The sequence below is a fragment of the Oncorhynchus masou genome, chromosome 29 (genome assembly GCF_036934945.1).
Source record: "Oncorhynchus masou masou isolate Uvic2021 chromosome 29, UVic_Omas_1.1, whole genome shotgun sequence".
Lineage (NCBI taxonomy): Eukaryota > Metazoa > Chordata > Actinopteri > Salmoniformes > Salmonidae > Oncorhynchus > Oncorhynchus masou.
Window position 1 is genome coordinate 87,684,040 of NC_088240.1, and position 21,839 is coordinate 87,705,878.

General features: G+C 42.8%; 2 protein-coding genes across 2 annotated transcripts in view; one reads left to right on the top strand and one right to left on the bottom strand.

The window, feature by feature from the left end:
• The window catches only part of ahr1a (aryl hydrocarbon receptor 1a), a 359,463-nt gene that overhangs the window by 22,986 nt on the left and 314,638 nt on the right, over window positions 1–21,839 (bottom strand).
• Window positions 1–21,839, top strand: part of LOC135521300 (aryl hydrocarbon receptor-like) — a 28,642-nt gene that overhangs the window by 3,935 nt on the left and 2,868 nt on the right. Inside the window, exons 2-9 of the mRNA XM_064947218.1 lie at window positions 1,433–1,522; window positions 9,824–9,938; window positions 12,520–12,647; window positions 13,624–13,826; window positions 14,537–14,646; window positions 19,430–19,571; window positions 19,779–20,249; window positions 20,369–21,671. Of these exons, the coding sequence (XP_064803290.1) occupies window positions 1,433–1,522; window positions 9,824–9,938; window positions 12,520–12,647; window positions 13,624–13,826; window positions 14,537–14,646; window positions 19,430–19,571; window positions 19,779–20,249; window positions 20,369–21,671 (2,562 nt within the window). The remainder of the gene's footprint in view (window positions 1–1,432; window positions 1,523–9,823; window positions 9,939–12,519; window positions 12,648–13,623; window positions 13,827–14,536; window positions 14,647–19,429; window positions 19,572–19,778; window positions 20,250–20,368; window positions 21,672–21,839) is intronic.

Below are 21,839 nucleotides of genomic sequence, written 5' to 3' on the forward strand. Positions count from 1 at the left end.
GATTTTTTACATTGGAAAGTTATTGGTTTAAGTTGAGATGAACTGCAGATGAACCACACCATGCAGGGCCATGTGGCATGTTAGCTTTTCCTGTCCAAATAATTCCAGAGTTAATCATATACTGTTGCGTGTCTGATCCTTGAACTGTCTGATCTTTGAACTGACATGGAATAGGTAGATACAAACACAATGCCTGCTTCCCAAAAGGAACCCTATTCCCTGTATAGTGCACTACTTTTGACCAAATGCACCCTATTCCAGAAAACACATTTTTAAATGTTGATTTTTATTTTTTCAAACAATACAAAACATACCCATACAAACGACAACATCACACAAACATCGACTATATCACACCTGCTGAGACAGACCCACACACCCCCATCTCCAGCACCTGCATCACTCTCCGCCACATGGCCCCAAACTGCACCATTTTGTTTCTCTTGAGTCGCCCACACACATTCAACATTTAGATAATAAAGAATTTGACCTTTCCATTGTGTTAACAAAAGAGGATTGGTCGATTTTCCTGCTTTTTAGCATGTTTTTTTTCCAGATGAATGGCGAGGATGCAGTGTGAGAACCCATCGGTAATCTCACTGCACCCTCATATGCCATGTTTGAAATATGCAGACAGACGGATTAAAATACATTTACATTGTAAAACTTCTGACAGCCAACATTCTAACTCCGCCCATAACTTTAGTCTTTAGAACGTTCCCAGAAAGCATGGATTATTGAGTCATACTTTTTGACAAAATGTTTTGCAATACATAGGGAATAGTGTGCCATTTGGGACACAGACAAAACTCTATCGGCCTTTCAGTTCCTTTGACATTTCACATTTTGCTGTTTGCTCTTTATAGCTGTAGACATGTAGTCTAGATGTGTATGTAATCATGTATACTAAACACATATTAAGGCAACAATTTCAAGGTTTTAATGAGTTACAGTTCATATAAGGAAATCAGTCAACTGAAATAAATTCATTAGGCCCTGGGATCGTCCAAGTGGGTGGGACTTACTGCCAAATTCTCTAAAACAACATTGCAGGCAGCTTATGGCAGAGAAATGAACATTCAATGATCTGGCAACAGCTCAAGTGGACATTCCTGCAGTTAGCATGTCAATTACACGCTCCCTCAACTTGATACATCTGTGGCATTGTGTTGTGTGACAAAACTGCACCTTTTTAAAGTGGACTTTTGTCCCCAGCAGAAGGTGCACCTGTGTAATGATGCTGTTTAATCTGCTTCTTGATATGCCACACTTGTCAGGTGGATGGATTATCCTGGTGAAGGAGAAATGCTCACTAACAGGGATGATTTTATTTCAGCTCATGAAACATAGGATCATCACTTTGCATGTTGCGTTTATATTTTGTTCAGTGTGTAACGATATACTAATCAGTTCTATTCCACTCTCCTCTCAGGTGTTGAATGGCTTTGTTCTGGTCGTCACAGCTGGTGGCACAATCTTCTATGCATCCTCCACCATCCAGGACTACCTGGGCTTTCACCAGGTAAAGGCTCTTTAACCTCTCTACAACAGGGCTTTCACCAGGTAAAGGCTCTTTAACCTCTCTACAATTGGGCTTTCACCAGGTAAAGGCTCTTTAACCTCTCTACAACTGGGCTTTCACCAGGTAAAGGCTCTTTAACCTCTCTACAACTGGGCTTTCACCAGGTAAAGGCTCTTTAACCTCTCTACAACTGGGCTTTCACCAGGTAAAGGCTCTTTAACCTCTCTACAACAGGGCTTTCACCAGGTAAAGGCTCTTTAACCTCTCTACAATTGGGCTTTCACCAGGTAAAGGCTCTTTAACCTCTCTACAACTGGGCTTTCACCAGGTAAAGGCTCTTTAACTCTCTACAACTGGGCTTTCACCAGGTAAAGGCTCTTTAACCTCTCTACAACAGGGCTTTCACCAGGTAAAGGCTCTTTAACCTCTCTACAACTGGGCTTTCACCAGATAAAGGCTCTTTAACCTCTCTACAACTGGGCTTTCACCAGGTAAAGGCTCTTTAACCTCTCTACAACTGGGCTTTCACCAGGTAAAGGCTCTTTAACCTCTCTACAACAGGGCTTTCACCAGGTAAAGGCTCTTTAACCTCTCTACAATTGGGCTTTCACCAAGTAAAGGGCCTCTTTTTAGCTTTCTATAAATGTAGTCTGGCTGACACCAGCTCTGAGTCTTCCTGAGACTGGAATGGCTGCTTTGATGTGTCTGCACAAAGCATCAATAGTGAAGGGTTGGATATCCCCATTTCAAATGGAATGAATCATGATCTGTTATTTTTGACATATGACCAGCTTCAGCTTCCAGCCAGCCCTTCAGGGACAGGTAAAAACACACTGTAGCTATAGCACAAACCTCCGGAGTTTGGACATCGTCTAACATGATGAATAGGGTGCATAAAACATCACACACATTTTCCAAACGTTATAAAAACCCTTCTACACTAAAATGAGTGACATATAGAGAACTGCGACTTGTTAAATGTTACGATCTTGTGGCTAGCAAGCAGCAACTAACGTTAGCTAGCGTTAGCTAGCATTGTTCAGCCCATAGAAACCCAGACAGCTAATAACTTTAGCTTGCTGGCTATCAAATCAAAATCGGCCAGCTAATCAAATGTATGTTTTATTTCAAATTGAACTAATTTGCTAATTATAGGCTGAACATTTCCTTAACCCACTAAAGTTGTTAATTTTCCTTCTTGGATGTCTTCGATTTACATAGAATGCACGTAAGATTCACATTGCCCTACTAGCTAGCTAGCTAACTACTACTGTACTACCCATGTTCAGTTCTGGCACGTTTCCTCCCTGCCTCCTAATTTTGCATGAACATGAACTACCCTAAACATTAATAGATTACCAAAATCAGACTACAGCAAGTATGACCAGGAAAACCAAAAGCGAGATTAATCCTCTTTCATCAAGTCAGTCTGGAATGTCTAATGTAACAATTACTACTGTAAAGATAAAACAGAGAGCATGTACAACATACTACCGTAAAAACAAACCAGAGTGCATGTGCAACATTTACTACTGTAAAAACAAACCAGAGTGCATGTGCAACATTTACTACTGTAAAAACAAACCAGAGTGCATGTGCAACATTTACTACTGTAAAAATAAACCAGAGTGCATGTGCAACATTTACTACTGTAAAAACAAACCAGAGTGCATGTGCAACATTTACTACTGTAAAAACAAACCAGAGTGCATGTGCAACATTTACTACTGTAAAAACAAACCAGAGTGCATGTGCAACATTTACTACTGTAAAAACAAACCAGAGTGCATGTGCAACATTTACTACTGTAAAAACAAACCAGAGTGCATGTACAACATTTACTACTGTAAAAACAAACCAGAGTGCATGTGCAACATTCCCTTTATTTGACAGGATGATGTAATGCATGAAGCAAACATGGAATGAATTTGAAATGTGAAGGTGTAAACTCAGTGAAAATGTAGAGTGAAGGTGTATTTCATTCCTCTCTGTACTCTGGTGCAGTGGAACAATTCTTGTTCAGGCTGATTCTGAGGGAAACACAGAGACCAACTGCAATTTGATCATAGAACAAATATGTCTCAGCTTGCTTTATGCAGAGTGCTTCGTAATGCACCTGTAATTAAAAAGTTATTCACACCTTATATGTCATCACTTTGTTGATAATTTGTCACCACTTTCAGTCCATAATGTGGGATGAAAAGGTCTAGGTAGCCTAGCCAGCCAGTGCATTTGTGGCACACTCATATGTAAGTGTTAGTTCTGACTGGGATAAAAAAGTAGGCTATAGATTCTTAATTCCCATCCTCATTCAAAATAAATAGTTATTGAAGCACATTTGATTACTATGCTAGTAGTTCTTGCATTAAACAGTTATGTATGGAGTTTCCATAGTTTAATCTAGTAAAAGTACTTTCTGTAATGCATCTGTTGTGGAAATTCTACACAGGGTCACACAAAGTCAATCTTAAATTAATAATTCGTTATTATTAGCACTGGTTCCAACCAACTCAATGCATCAAGTACACATGTCGATCAGGAGCTCTTCCGGGACAGTCCCTTTAGTTCTCTTATTTACTGCAGACAAGTTATATTTGCATAATTTATCTTATTCATCATTTCATAATTAATTAATCATTAACGTTTGCTTCATTCATGTGATCGAACAATACCTCATGAGGCTTCTTCTCTCTAGGCTGAGACTTTGAAACTGAGATATTGGGGCGAACTGCCAAATTGCACATTTGTAGATCCTGATATTGAGGATTTGTTCAATCATTCACTAGCATGAACACAGAAATTGGTTATTAGAAGAGCACAAACATAAAATGCTCCATCACATTCCCTCTTACCAGTCAATCTGTGATGATTATCATTATATTTTAAGGTAAGCATTAGATTACAGCTTCTCTCAAAAGAAACCTGTTGTTTAACAAATCTGATAGGACCTTCAAAGAGTTGGTGCTGGCTTATCAGCTCAATATTTGTTACGTAAAACATTTACTTGAATCTACTTCAATTCTGGACAGTTCCACGCAATGGAAACATATCATTGTTTTAGATGACATTACCTTAAATCATTTGTGCTACCCAAACTATTCAATTGAGTAACAATAATTTAACTTATCAAAAATGTGTTTTATTCATACCGCTGTCCCAAATGTCCCCACGGTGTCCCTTACAGCATGTTTGAGTTCAGTTAATACTGGCTGCTATCTATTGTTCCACAGGAAACATATCTCTCACCCAAACACCAGATGGTGGCCTCTAATTTAATATCCGTCCCAATGCACAATCCATCTGTTCGTCATGTGACCTTATATTGAAACATTTACTCTTCAAATTACTACGATATTGCATTATTAGAGTGCTATCTGAAAGCCACATATTACCATTCACTTTCTTATTTTCACTAACCTCCATATCTGTTTCCCTCAACTAGGACTTCACACTTATTAAATGTCTTATTTTAAGATGAACTGTAGATGGCGCGCTCTATCCATAATAAGTCTCTACCTAGCAAGTTAAACTCAAGTAACCAATTATACTTTCATACATTTGTTACGTTATCAAATCTAGTAACCCATTATACTATTAATTTCTCTATTTTGTACACCACATACGTACGTCTCCGTTTGGGTGTGCAAGTTGTATATAATATTTTTTTTTCTCCATTGTTACTATCAAATCTCTAGTAACCCAGTATACTTTTCTTCGCCAATTTCTCCTTTAGACTTGTGTTCTATTCATACATGGGTTTAGATATATACACAAGTTCTATTTAACAGCATATTCGGGAATAGTACCTTTCATATCTCTCACGTACACAGATTCCCGATATAACGTTACAGATCCTAAATGCCTACAGTCATCCATACCACTCATGTGCATCAATGACTCTAAATGCCTACAGACATCCATACCACTCATGTGCATCAATGACTCTAAATGCCTACAGACATCCATACCACTCATGTGCATCAATGACTCTAAATGCCTACAGACATCCATACCACTCATGTGCATCAATGACTCTAAATGCCTACAGACATCCATACCACTCATGTGCATCAATGACTTTAAATGCCTACAGACATCCATACCACTCATGTGCATCAATGACTCTAAATGCCTACAGACATCCATACCACTCATGTGCATCAATGACTCTAAATGCCTACAGACATCCATACCACTCATGTGCATCAATGACTCTAAATGCCTACAGACACCCATACCACTCATGTGCATCAATGACTCTAAATGCCTACAGACACCCATACCACTCATGTGCATCAATGACTCTAAATGCCTACAGACACCCATACCACTCATGTGCATCAATGACTCTAAATGCCTACAGACATCCATACCACTCATGTGCATCAATGACTCTAAATGCCTACAGACATCCATACCACTCATGTGCATCAATGACTCTAAATGCCTACAGACATCCATACCACTCATGTGCATCAATGACTCTAAATGCCTACAGACATCCATACCACTCATGTGCATCAATGACTCTAAATGCCTACAGTAATACCTTGTGCTATTATCAGTGGTTCTCAGACCATGTAGACTATCGTTACACACGAGTAGTGGCTGCAGACACATTTAGACACTTCATAGTTATTACGCATATGTAACTTCAACGGTTTCAGTGGTTCTCTGACCACGTAGACACCTTTTATAAATGCCTACAGACAATTGTCACTGAGGCTTCTCTGGCCTCACTCTATCCTTCTCCTAAGACCAGCTTGCCGATACTTCCTATACATGTATAATAACCGTAGATAACGTTATAGATCGAAAACTTAGCTCACAGAACAGATTGGGGTATTCATTCAGACACGTACTCAGTAATCTCCCATATTACCTCTCACACCGGAGCCAGTCCCCTGGCAGCTCTCATTCACTCAGCACTTAATAGTAATAATATCTCTTATTATTCTCCATATCAAACTCCTATCCAAATTTCATTCAGCTTATTATCCAAATTTCTATTTTCTTATTGTCCATATTTCAATCACCTTAACATCCATATTTCAATCACCTTAACATCCATATTTCAATCACCTTAACATCCATATTTCAATCACCTTAACATCCATATTTCAATCACCTTAACATCCATATTTCAATCACCTTAACACATCCTTTCCACACTTCCACAACTCTCACATCCACATTCACTTAGTATTGTTTCCAAACACACTCGGTAATCTCTGAGACTAGCTCTACCTTTCTTCAGTCATGTGAATCACTGCCATGGTTCCCCATAGTCTCTACAGTCCCCATAGTCTCTACAGCATCTATAGTCCCTGAGCATCACAGTCCCCATAGTCTCTACAGCATCTATAGTCCCTGAGCATCACAGTCCCCATAGTCTCTACAGCATCTATAGTCCCTGAGCATCACAGTCCCCATAGTCTCTACAGCATCTATAGTCCCTGAGCATCACAGTCCCCATAGTCTCTACAGCATCTATAGTCCCTGAGCATCACAGTCCCTATAGTCTCTACAGCATCTATAGTCCCTGAGCATCACAGTCCCTATAGTCTCTACAGCATCTATAGTCCCTGAGCATCACAGTCCCCATAGTCTCTACAGCATCTATAGTCCCTGAGCATCACAGTCCCCATAGTCTCTACAGCATCTATAGTCCCTGAGCATCACAGTCCCCATAGTCTCTACAGCATCTATAGTCCCTGAGCATCACAGTCCCTATAGTCTCTACAGCATCTATAGTCCCTGAGCATCACAGTCCCTATAGCATCCATAGTATCTAAAAACCCTCAGCATCCATACTTTCGATAGTTTTTATAGTCATAAATGCTATGGTCTCTATAGACTGGTCTTTCTGCTTACATATAGAATAACACACACACTACCACACATTCACTCAGTACATATTATCCACATTTCAATCAGCTTAATAGCCAAATGTAAATCCTGTTGTTATCCCAATTTCAAATGGCTTAATACTATCCACATTCACTACAATCACACACCTCACATCCACATTCACTACAATCACACACCTCACATCCACATTCACTACAATCACACACCTCACATCCACATTCACTACAATCACACACCTCACATCCACATTCACTACAATCACACACCTCACATCCACATTCACTACAATCACACACCTCACATCCACATTCACTACAATCACACACCTCACATCCACATTCACTACAATCACACACCTCACATCCACATTCACTACAATCACACACCTCACATCCACATTCACTACAATCACACACCTCACATCCACATTCACTACAATCACACACCTCACATCCACATTCACTACAATCACACACCTCACATCCACATTCACTACAATCACACACCTCACATCCACATTCACTACAATCACACACCTCACATCCACATTCACTACAATCACACACCTCACATCCACATTCACTACAATCACACACCTCACATCCACATTCACTACAATCACACACCTCACATCCACATTCACTACAATCACACACCTCACATCCACATTCACTACAATCACACACCTCACATCCACATTCACTACAATCACACACCTCACATCCACATTCACTACAATCACACACCTCACATCCACATTCACTACAATCACACACCTCACATCCACATTCACTACAATCACACACCTCACATCCACAGTCACTACAATCACACACCTCACATCCACAGTCACTACAATCACACACCTCACATCCACAGTCACTACAATCACACACCTCACATCCACAGTCACTACAATCACACACCTCACATCCACATTCACTACAATCACACACCTCACATCCACATTCACTACAATCACACACCTCACATCCACATTCACTACAATCACACACCTCACATCCACATTCACTACAATCACACACCTCACATCCACATTCACTACAATCACACACCTCACATCCACATTCACTACAATCACACACCTCACATCCACATTCACTACAATCACACACCTCACATCCACATTCACTACAATCACACACCTCACATCCACATTCACTACAATCACACACCTCACATCCACATTCACTACAATCACACACCTCACATCCACATTCACTACAATCACACACCTCACATCCACATTCACTACAATCACACACCTCACATCCACATTCACTACAATCACACACCTCACATCCACATTCACTACAATCACACACCTCACATCCACATTCACTACAATCACACACCTCACATCCACATTCACTACAATCACACACCTCACATCCACATTCACTACAATCACACACCTCACATCCACATTCACTACAATCACACACCTCACATCCACATTCACTACAATCACACACCTCACATCCACATTCACTACAATCACACACCTCACATTCACTACAATCACACACCTCACATTCACTACAATCACACACCTCACATCCACTACAATCACACACCTCACATCCACTACAATCACACACCTCACATCCACTACAATCACACACCTCACATCCACTACAATCACACACCTCACATTCACTACAATCACACACCTCACATTCACTACAATCACACACCTCACATCCACATTCACTACAATCACACACCTCACATCCACATTCACTACAATCACACACCTCACATTCACTACAATCACACACCTCACATTCACTACAATCACACACCTCACATTCACTACAATCACACACCTCACATTCACTACAATCACACACCTCACATCCACATTCACTTCGTGCTATTAATTAACCAGTGTTCCCCTCCATTTTTAGTATTACATTTGATTGAATACTGCATTGTTGGGGTTAGGGCTTTGCACGAAAGGCATTTCACTGTACTTGTGCATGTGACTTTAGAACGTGAAACATTAGTCTATTTTCTATAGGGTTAAAACATCTAATGCGTAAGCACTGCTTATTTACTAGTGTCCATATCACTATTTGTGTTACCTAACGGTTTGCGTGTGAATTTCACTGGTCACACCGAACAAAATTGATTGCTCTGGTATTTCCTCAACATGAACGAAAGCCAGGACCTAAACAGATACCAAGTCTAATAAGTCCATTTGGGTATCGGAACTAAACCCAGGTTGAATCCAAGGCCCAGTACAGAGCACATTTGTAGAGTACAAGTCAGGACTAAGATCCATCAGATAAGTGATGGGAAGAGGAAGGATGTATTGTCTAGCATCATTAATGTCCATGTTTGCATTGTTTTCTTGTAGTTTACCAGACTTGTATTTTGATGATGGTGGATGTTTTTGCTTCTCAGTCAGACGTCGTCCATCAGAGTGTTTATGACGTCATTCATATGGAGGACCGAGCAGAGTTACAGAGACAGCTCCACTGGGCCCTGAACAACCCTGACACCGGACAGCTGGTCTCAGGTAACCTCCAACCCCACTCTCACCCCTGACACTGGACAGCTGGTCTCAGGTAGTCTCCAACCCCACCCTCATCCCTGACACTGGACAGTGGTCTCAGGTAACCTCCAACCCCACTCTCATCCCTGACACTGGACAGCTGGTCTCAGGTAACCTCCAACCCCCCTCTCATCCCTGACACTGGACAGCTGGTCTCAGGTAGTCTCCAACCCCCCTCTCATCCCTGACACTGGACAGCTGGTCTCAGGTAACCTCCAACCCCACTCTCATCCCTGACACTGGACAGCTGGTCTCAGGTAGTCTCCAACCCCACTCTCACCCCTGACACTGGACAGCTGGTCTCAGGTAGTCTCCAACCCCACCCTCATCCCTGACACTGGACAGTGGTCTCAGGTAACCTCCAACCCCACTCTCATCCCTGACACTGGACAGCTGGTCTCAGGTAACCTCCAACCCCACTCTCATCCCTGACACTGGACAGCTGGTCTCAGGTAACCTCCAACCCCACTCTCACCCCTGACACTGGACAGCTGGTCTCAGGTAACCTCCAACCCCACTCTCATCCCTGACACTGGACAGCTGGTCTCAGGTAACCTCCAACCCCACTCTCATCCCTGACACTGGACAGCTGGTCTCAGGTAGTCTCCAACCCCACCCTGACACTGGACAGCTGGTCTCAGGTAACCTCCAACCCCCCTCTCATCCCTGACACTGGACAGCTGGTCTCAGGTAGTCTCCAACCCCACTCTCACCCCTGACACTGGACAGCTGGTCTCAGGTAGTCTCCAACCCCACTCTCACCCCTGACACTGGACAGCTGGTCTCAGGTAGTCTCCAACCCCACTCTCACCCCTGACACTGGACAGCTGGTCTCAGGTAGGCTCCAACCCCACCCTCATCCCTGACACTGGACAGTGGTCTCAGGTAACCTCCAACCCCACTCTCATCCCTGACACTGGACAGCTGGTCTCAGGTAACCTCCAACCCTACCTTCACACTGGACAGCTGGTTTCAGGTAACCTCCAATCCCACCCTCATCCCTGACACTGGACAGCTGGTTTCAGGTAACCTCCAATCCCACCCTCACACTGGACAGCTGGTCTCAGGTAAAGCTGCATTTTTCACCTGCGCTGGAATGAGTTTTTCACCACACAGACAGCCGACATGCAATTTGTACCAGCACGTGTGTTTCTTATAGACTATCACTCTCCAATCCACACTATCTAACCCATCTTGCCCCAGATCTTATATTAATTGAGCTCCCCCTGGCAGGTTCCTTCATTATATATATATTAGTCCTAGGGTGTCTGCTACCTAATGTTCTAATATGACATGAAGTCCAGCAGCTCCATGTATGCTGGTGAAGCACAGGGAAACATGGTATCTACTAGGAAGTGAAGAGAGCCACAAAAGTAACCACTTGTGAAACTTAAACCTCCTTGAATGTACAGTATCTCTGCTGTGTCAGCCAGGAATGTAGGCCTAGATGTTCTAGTCCATCCAACCGGTCTATTGCAGTCGACTGGTCGATCTCCAAGGCTTTCCAAGTAGATCGCCAAACATTTCTGTATAAAGCCCAACAATAAAGCCTTGCATTCCTATTTTTGTATTACTTTTACAATGTTTGTTTTAGGTGCACTTGATTCAGCTGTCCTGCACGCCGGGTAGTTGAAGTGTTCCCATTTTGTCCCATTTCATGTGTCTGACGGTACAAACTCCACCTACCTGGCAGGTCCGAATAGCAAATCAAGTGCACCTATAGGCCTACCACTGGCCAATCAGATATTTCAGATCACTGTGTCACAGCTTCCACGAGCCCACAGTGAAGTTGATGGTCGACTACTATGAGATTTCAAAACTACTGCGAGAAACAAAGTCATGACTAGAGAGACTGTCAACAAATACAGTGAAGAGATGCTGTTTTTGAGAGTTCATGTTTAAGATTTTATTCAACACTGTCAACACTTTTTTTCAAAGCTTTTATAAAGCCATAAAACACCCTCTACCTATCCACTCGGCTTGTGTCTTTCTAAAATCAAGGAGTATTTCACATTCTCTGGTCATACGAGTAACAACGTTGTTTCCATGGGGAGAACCATTTTTTTTGTACGGGTCCTTTGCCCTACTCGTGTTACACTGATCATAGAGCACTGGGGGTTTACTATCTTTGATATTATCCAGACAGTCTGTCACTGTATTCTCTCTCCATATCGTAGTGTGGAGCAGTGTTTCACCTTGCATCCTGAGAGGCGTTTTAGCACCTTGGACCAGAAGTGGCACCTGGCTGGGGTGAGCCTGACCTAGGCCCGGCCCTGGATAAGAAACTCTACGTTTGAGAGTATTACCTAGCATTCTGTCTTTCCTCAGTAGGAAATGGCTAATGACATGGGGCATAACATTCTGGTTTGTAGTGTTAACAGTCCCCTCCGGGGAGGTTTGCAGCTCGGGGTGAGGGCTGCTGCTAAGAGTTAGTCTACTATACGAAGATACTATTTTCTCTACATCCTGTAACTCACTATTATAGCTATAGTATGCTGTATGTGTAATTTTATGCCCCCCCCCTCAACCTCTCTGGCCTTTGAAGATCCAGCCTCGCCACAGGCTAACACAGTCTACAAGCCAGAGGCACTCCCACCAGAGAATTCCACCTTCCTGGAACGCAACTTTGTCTGCAGGTTAAGATGTCTCCTGGACAACTCCACTGGCTTCCTAGTAAGTTCGTGGAGGAAATCTCTGCAATTTCTGGAAAATCTAGGGAATTTTAGGGAAGGATTTTTCAACCCTAATCATTGAAAATAATTATTTGAAAAGATTACTTGTGGACAGTGTACTAGAGCTCAATGGTAATCAACTCTCATCTCCTTGTAATTGCATTATGACAGCCACTGAAGGCACTTTCTTTGAGGATGAGTGGCGTGTCAGGAAGGGGTTAAATATGTGTTGTCCTGAAGTGGGGGAATCCGTGTGAGGCCTCTCCAATTCCCCTTTGAGTTCAGGAAAGGGTGGGGCCAAAGACTGCTTATCCAGACCAGGAAGTTTTCCTACAGACAGCGTTTGCAGTCAAGCTTTGAGAAATATTCTCTACTTTTTTGGATTGTTTTTGCATTTCTCTACAGTTTTGTGAATGTCAAGTTATCACTGAATAATTAGATTTAGCTGGAATTGGAAATTGTTTTCTTATTACATAAACTCAGTATTGAAGCTTAAATCCAGCACCATCCCAACACCAATATATGTGAAAACGGCATGTTTCTATGTTCTGTAGTAAAAAAGTGAGGAAGATGTGTTTCCAATGACAACCAATTCATAGACAATTAGGAGCAATTAGTAGGTAATGCCTCCTCATAATTGGTTAAAATGTGCACCAATGATATCATTGGAAACACTTATCTTCCTCCATATTTTTTACTACAGTACATAGAAAGATGCCATTTTCACATATGTTGATGATGAATAGGATGTTGAACATTCGTGAAATTTCCCTTTAAGGTGCTACCAGTTGCATGGAGAAAAGTGTACTCAATAAAAAGAGCTCCAGCTCATTGATAATCTTGACGCTCCTTCCAGCAGTTTAATGGGATCTTATTTAACTAATGTTCCTGTCTGAATCGAGCGTCATCAGGATGGAATAGGGGGCCATTTGGGACACAGCCCTGACTATGTTTAAGGGCTATTCTGTGTTCTCCAGGCCCTGAACATCCAGGGGCGTCTGAAGTTCCTCCATGGCCAGAGCGAGAGGACAAAGGAGGGCAAGGCCATCCCTCCTCAGCTGGCTCTGTTCGCCCTGGCCTCTCCCTTGCAGCCCCCCACCATCCTGGAGATCCGCACCAAGAACTTCATCTTCAAGACCAAGCACAAGCTGGACTTCACCCCCATTGCCTGCGACGCCAAGTGAGTGGCGATAACAGTAGTGGGCCTGTCTAGTGGGGCTTACTGCTGCTAAGCACCTTCAATACATAGGGAACATGACCACTTCACTACAATATTTTACATAGAATTCAAAGCTTGCCGTCTGAATGGTAAATCATTTTATTGTTCACCTGCCCAGGTACTGGAGTTGTGAACGAGCTATTGAGCTAAATCTAGTACAATGTATCACATTTCTTTTGAGATGTATGTTTTAATTGTATGTGTTCCCTGTCAAATAAACCTAATAATTCAAGTCATTTATACATTTTAAGAGGAACCATCAGCGCAATCTCGTCATATTTGAGATTATAAACTGGGTGTTTCGAGCCCTGAATGCTGATTGGCAGAAAGCCATGATATGTCAGTATACCGTTTACCACGGGTGTGACAAAACATATATTTAATGCTCTAATTACATTGGTAACCACTTTATAATAGCAATAAGGCACATTGGGGTTTTGTGGTATATGGCCAATATACCATGGCTAAGGGTTGTATCCAGGCACTCTGCTTTGCATCGTGCATAAGAACAGCCCTTAGACGTGGTATGTTGGCCATATAACACACCCTCTTGTGCCTTAATGATTAATTATGCTTTTAGATCACTTGTGATCTATTCAGAAGTAGGGAGGAGCCATGTTTTGATCATGTTTTCATTGTGCTTCCTGTGTTTTTCCTGTCCTCCTGTACAGAGGGAAGATGTTGCTGGGTTACACTGAGGCTGAGCTGTGCAACCATGGCTCGGGATACCACTTCATCCATGCTGCTGACATGCTGCACTGTGCTGAGAACCACATGAGGAGTAAGACTGCTCTCCTGCTGCACACAGTCCTATCATGTAGTGTAGTTCATGGAGACTGACAGACCGAGATCAAAAACGTGTGGGTCACATTTCAAACACACAGCATGTTGAGTTACACATTCTACATGTTGAGTAGTTCCTTCTACATGTTGAGTAGTTCCTTCTACATGTTGAGTAGTTCCTTCTGCATGTTGAGTTACACATTCTACATGTTGAGTAGTTCCTTCTACATGTTGAGTAGTTCATTCTGCATGTTGAGTAGTTCCTTCTGCATGTTGAGTAGTTCCTTCTGCATGTTGAATAGTTCCTTCTACATGTTGAATAGTTCCTTCTACATGTTGAATAGTTCCTTCTACATGTTGAGTAGTTCCTTCTACATGTTGAATAGTTCCTTCTACATGTTGAGTAGTTCCTTCTACATGTTGAATAGTTCCTTCTACATGTTGAGTAGTTCCTTCTGCATGTTGAGTAGTTCCTTCTGCATGTTGAGTAGTTCCTTCTGCATGTTGAGTAGTTCCTTCTACATGTTGAGTTGCACATTCTACATGTTGAGTTGCACATTCTACATGTTGAGTTGCACATTCTACATGTTGAGTTGCACATTCTACATGTTGAGTTGCACATTCTACATGTTGAGTTTCACCTTCTACATGTTGAGTTGCTCCTTCTACATGTTGAGTTGCTCCTTCTACATGTTGAGTTGCTCCTTCTACATGTTGAGTTGCTCCTTCTACATGTTGAGTTGCTCCTTCTACATGTTGAGTTGCTCCTTCTACATGTTGAGTTGCTCCTTCTACATGTTGAGTTGCTCCTTCTACATGTTGAGTTGCTCCTTCTACATGTTGAGTTGCTCCTTCTACATGTTGAGTTGCTCCTTCTACATGTTGAGTTGCTCCTTCTACATGTTGAGTTGCTCCTTCTACATGTTGAGTTGCTCCTTCTACATGTTGAGTTTCTCCTTCTACATATTGAGTTGCACCTTCTACATGTTGAGTAGCTCCTTCTACATGTTGAGTAGCTCCTTCTACATGTTGAGTAGCTCCTTCTACATGTTGAGTAGCTCCTTCTACATGTTGAGTAGCTCCTTCTACATGTTGAGTTGCACCTTCTACATGTTGAGTTGCACCTTCTACATGTTGAGTTGCACCTTCTACATGTTGAGTTGCACCTTCTACATGTTGAGTAGTTCCTTCTACATGTTGAGTAGTTCCTTCTACATGTTGAGTAGTTCCTTCTACATGTTGAATAGTTCCTTCTACATGTTGAGTAGTTCCTTCTGCATGTTGAGTAGTTCCTTCTGCATGTTGAGTAGTTCCTTCTGCATGTTGAGTAGTTCCTTCTGCATGTTGAGTAGTTCCTTCTACATGTTGAGTTGCACATTCTACATGTTGAGTTGCACATTCTACATGTTGAGTTGCACATTCTACATGTTGAGTTGCACATTCTACATGTTGAGTTGCACATTCTACATGTTGAGTTGCACCTTCTACATGTTGAGTTGCTCCTTCTACATGTTGAGTTGCTCCTTCTACATGTTGAGTTGCACCTTCTACATGTTGAGTAGCACCTTCTACATGTTGAGTAGCTCCTTCTACATGTTGAGTAGCTCCTTCTACATGTTGAGTTGCACATTCTACATGTTGAGTTGCACATTCTACAGCCAGTGTCCCAGGGGACTTTCTGAACAGATTCATTCCTGCAACTTCTAAAAAATGAATGGTGTTTTAAGATATGATAAAACAAGACAAGACCACATTTTATTAATCCCTGAAGGCAATTTTGATTGAAATTTGATTTAGACATTTAGTGACAAGCAGAGGTGTGAACATTTAAACATTCAAACTTTTATACAGAGTTGGGATCCTTAATGTTATGAAAAATCATAGTTTTTTTTGCTAAAATCGGTGCAGTTAAAATGTTATTTTCAGTTTTATAGCCTAACTAAACGGTATGCTATAAATGCCTGTGGAAAGTTGTGTAATTTTAAATAAAACCTGAGGCTACTTTGGAGAATTTGCGAAACATGCAAGACCAAGACATAATTTTTGCCTGCCCCCTCCCCTTCGCGCTGGCTCGCCTGCTCTTTATTAATGATGCGAGTGTGTGTTCAGTCTTCGGTCTGTTGTGTAATATATCCTAGCCTATTCATTGGTGATAGGTACGGCTGGGTGATATGGCCAAAATATCATATCAGGCAAAAAACAATTATATTGACGAAAGTTTATGTTTTTGAATAATAAATGTTCACAATTTTCTTTGAGAAGTGTGACCCAAGGGTGGCAACACATACATTCTAAGTGATTTCAATGGGTCTCCATTCTGATTGTTGTATACTGTTCAATTCAACTTCAACCAAAAAAATGATTGAACTGTTGGAATCATGGAAATAGAAAGATTATTCTAATTCTTTAGTTGGAATATAATAGTGGGCCATTTGAATTCAGTGTTTGACATGACTACGAATGAAAATGCCAGGGAAGAGTTATTGTGACAGGGTAGGAACTGTTGAGAAGTGTTTCCTATGGGACCCTATAATCTTTGGCTACATTGAATGTTCTCTCTTAGCTACTTCATGTAGCTAACATATTCTTTCTTCGCGTATTCCTCTGATTTAGACAACATGTTGATTTAGATCTACACCATCACTGGTATTATCAGGCTGTATAGCTGATTGTGTTTGCTCTGACTCAGTACATTTATTAGCTAGCTAGCGATTAGCATTAGTGGCTAACAGGATTTAGGCCCAACTTACTAAGAAAAGACAACTAGCTGTTTTCAGATGTAAGAAACACAAATCAATAGTGTAATTGTAGAACGCTAATAAAATTATAGTAAGAAGCAAGGTGAAAACAGCATCATTTTCATCAACATTGTTGCATGTGCTGCATTGCCCATGCAATGCATGGTGCAGGCCTAGGTCTGTCTGGAAAGCAGCATGGAGAGAGTGGATAGAGATGACTCAAGTAGCGAAGTAAACTATAAAAATGGACTTTACACAAGGTGTACCACATTTAACAAACCAAACATTCAAGTACCGTTCTAGAAGGTAAAGTAAAAACCCAAACCGGTCTCTGCATCAATGCCCGTGTATCGTCAAATACGGTATAGCGCCCAGCCCCAGTGACAGGCCCTGCTTTGCAGAAGTTACGAAACATTGCAAGCCAAGAAATGGCAAGATACAGCATTCCATTAACGTAAACTCACCCCATTCCGTACAAATGTGTGCAACCGCAACATTCAAACGAGGCTACAAAGAAAACTAATGGGACTGTGGCGACTGTGTTTACGTCAAAATCAGGGGTGTGAACTAAGTTTCTATTCAAGCGTTGATCGACATGGTAATGGCTCTATAGTATTGGAGAAAAATTGAAAAAACAGACCCTCCGTTTCATCTAGACGTGTCATGTCATAACGTACAGCACTCTTAAAGCTACTATTTCGGTCTTATAGTCTCTCTCCACCAGGTGTAGCACTTCTATCATCCTTTAAAAACAAGAAATGGACAGTGACGGGGTAAGGTGGGATACCTAGTCATTTTTTACATCTTCACTGCAAGCGATCACGACTCTCAAAAAAACTGTTTACTTCTGAAGATCACTTTATCACTGCCCTAAAAACTCAAGTCAAATTTGACACAAACCTTCAAATAGGTATGTAATGTCACATTATATAAACTCTTTATGGTGTTTTATTTACATTTCAGAGGCGATAAGTTGGACAGATCGAGTGAAAAAAAGAAATTTTCCCACATGACATCTCCTTCTCATTATCACGCATTAGTTTCGCTTTCCCACACTCCATTTTTGAAAAGACCCAACGGGGCTCATTGCCTGCTTGAATTATGCAGAAACGGGCAGTGTTTAGGTCATGTAATTGATTCTGTTGGAAAGGGGAGAAATTGTGCTTTACAATGGTATTGACATTACAGTTGATCTGGAAGTATTATGTTTTTGGGACGCTAAAATAAGGGCAATTGTACGGACCAAGATGATGTACGAGTTTACGTGAGTTTACGTTACGAGAGACAGCTTTTGATTACAGATAGATAGGCCTAGTGCGTGGTTCTGACTGTTTGCCTGGTGTCCGACCTGCCTATAATGTGCGCCTCCTCTCTCCCTGGCCCTCGCTAGCTCTCTATGAAAGATGCCAGTGTTTGTGTTCTCAGAGGTTTGGCAACTAATAATTCTCCTCCGTTCCAAAAATACTGAATCTTAGGGGTCGATTCTTAGTGCAATCTAATCTTAACACTCAGAAACAGGGGTCGATTCTTAGTGCAATCTAATCTTAACACTCAGAAACAGGAGTCGACAGCGGGAGTCGTTGTGCAAGGAGTCGAGGAATCGATTCTTTTGGAGTCGACTCTCCACCACTACGTCATTGTCGTTAACTTGTGAAAAATGGCTGAGAAACGCAAGTGACAGCAGCGAAGTCCCGTTAAATGAGAAGGAAATGGCAACTTTGCGAAGTGGAATTGAGGTACAGGAATTGTAGTACAGGTGCAATGCTTCAGCATCTGAAAGGGATGCACCGTGAGACCCAAACCGTTGCTGGCAGCTGCATTGTCAATTCACATGAAACATTATGAATTTTCTGTATCTTTTTTACAGAAACAGCAAGGAGAACAATTCTGTTTAAATGTCAGCTTTTTTTTTGCCATCTGCCACATCCCTAGTGACTTTTGGGGATGTTTTTAGTTTATCAGTTAAACTGCATGAATGTGTCCTATACACATTTCTCCTGTGTAACTTGGTTAATGTGTGTGTTTGTGTGTTTCCATGCCCAGTGATGAAGACCGGAGAGAGTGGGATGACAGTATTCAGGCTGCTGACCAAGCTGACTGGCTGGGTGTGGGTGCAGGCTAACGCCAGACTGGTCTACAAGAACGGACGGCCTGAGTGTATCATCGCATCCCAAAGAGTCCTCACGTACGTCTCGGCACGCACACACACAACCTCATTCTTTAATGTCATTCCATTGGGGCGGCAAGTAGCCTAGTGGTTAAGAGCGTTGGGCCAGTAACCAAAAGGTTGCTGGTTGGAATCCTTAAGTGCAAAGCACTTAACCCTAATTTTTCTTGTAAGTCACTCTGGATAAGAGCGTCTGCTAAAAGACTAAAATGTACTTGTTTTCAGTGATGAAGAGGGAGAGGACAACCTAAGGAAGCGGAGCCTCCAGCTGCCTTTCAGTTACACCACTGGGGAGGCTCTTCTCTACAACACCAGCTTCCCCAAGACTCTGGTAACAGGGGACTCCTTAGCAGGCAGCACCACCAGCCCTGCAGGAAATATCACCAACGACAACCAGGGTGGAACCCTGGATCCTGACTCACTGCTGGGCTCTCTGCTGAAACAGGACAAGTCCATCTACTGCTGCTCCCCTCACACTCAGAACGATCTCCAACTCCCTCTCCAACTCCAGGAGGAGGTGGCAGGGGTTCCACAGGAGGAGGTGCCAAGGCTTCCACAGTGGGATTGTGGGGGCATCTTCTCCAGCAGCTGGCAGGAGGGCAGCATCCGCTCTCTGTCGGAGAGTGTCCTCTTCAAGCAGGAGCCGTTGGGGGTCGGGGGTGGAGGGGGGATCGACGGCTTCTCATTGGAGGACAGGTAACTGATCACTTAATATTTATCTTATGTGTATCTGTGTGGTTGCTACTGTTTATGTAACCTTGACTGCACTACACATTTCCCAATTGTGACTATAAAGATATTGATTTGTTTGACAGAGACAGAGACAGGGATTTGTGGAGCTTCATGATGAACCTGGGCATCAGTAGGGAGGACCTGGAGCTGTTCCAGCAGGATGAGATGTTCCTCGATGTGGATCTGGACACTGGCCGAGACTGCCTCCTTCCTGACCTGACAGACGAGATTCTCTCCTACGTACAGGAGTCTCTGAGGAAGAGGTCGGACTGGGGTCAGACTGTATTCTCTTGCAGGGGGGCTAAGTTAGGGGAACAGGACTATAGCTGTCCTACCACGCTGTTACACCAACCATCTATGGAACAATCACAAACCCCACATCTACATTCTACTACAGTTCTGTTACACCAACCATCTATGGAACAATCACAAACCCCACATCTACATTCTACTACAGTTCTGTTACACCAACCATCTATGGAACAATCACAAACCCCACATCTACATTCTACTACAGTTCTGTTACACCAACCATCTATGGAACAATCACAAACCCCACATCTACATTCTACTACAGTTCTGTTACACCAACCATCTATGGAACAATCACAAACCCCACATCTACATTCTACTACAGTTCTGTTACACCAACCATCAACCTCACGACCACATTCTTCTACAGTGCCTCAGTGTCAGTCACAGATACAGCCACCACAGCTGCCTGTAGTCCATCCCCTATCAGTTCACCACTATCGGCCTCCGCATCACGACCCACAGCAGCCAATCCCGCAGCAGTGTTTACACACACAGCCCCACCCACAGGCAACACAGCAGCAGCAACAGAGCCATCTAAATGGACAGGTATTGCCAAACCAACAGCAGCAACAGCTGTGTTCAATAACACAAAGACAGAAAGACATCACCAAGCAGCAGATTCCTCCATTGTTCAATGTGGAGCAGCCAGGGGGGCTCCAGACACACCACGGCCACCCCCAGCATGGGCACCTCTGCCTGGGGAAAGCTTCCCTGGGCCTCCCCTACAGGAACCAGCTGAACACTTTGTCTGTTAGCCACTCTTCAGTGCTCTCCTCCTATGTACCCACCACGGGCCTCCAGAGCCAGGGAGTGGACGGAGAGCTCATGCCCCAGAATTTGGAGGAGTTGCTGGGCAGCCTGGAGTCCAGTGGTCCCCGAGGGACAGAGGATGGTAGGGGAGCGCTCCAGTCGAGTGTGGTGGAGGCCCTGGGTGTGTTCCAGCAGCAGAGGCACCTCCCTGACGACCTGGCTCAGCCTCAGGCCACCAGCCAGGGCTGCGCTCAGCATGCCTATCCCCTGGCTATGGGGCTCAGCCAGGTCAATAGAGCAGAGTGGCCATTCACCACACAGGTAAGAAAGGTGACACTAACCTGGGTAGTGTTCATTAGGCGTCAAACAGGTAAAGGAGGTCCTACCTGAACTTGTCTAATAAAAATGCTAATAAATACAAAATTGTGCCCCATGGAACAAGATCAGATGTATTTATAAAGTCCTTTTTTACAACAGCAGATGTCACAA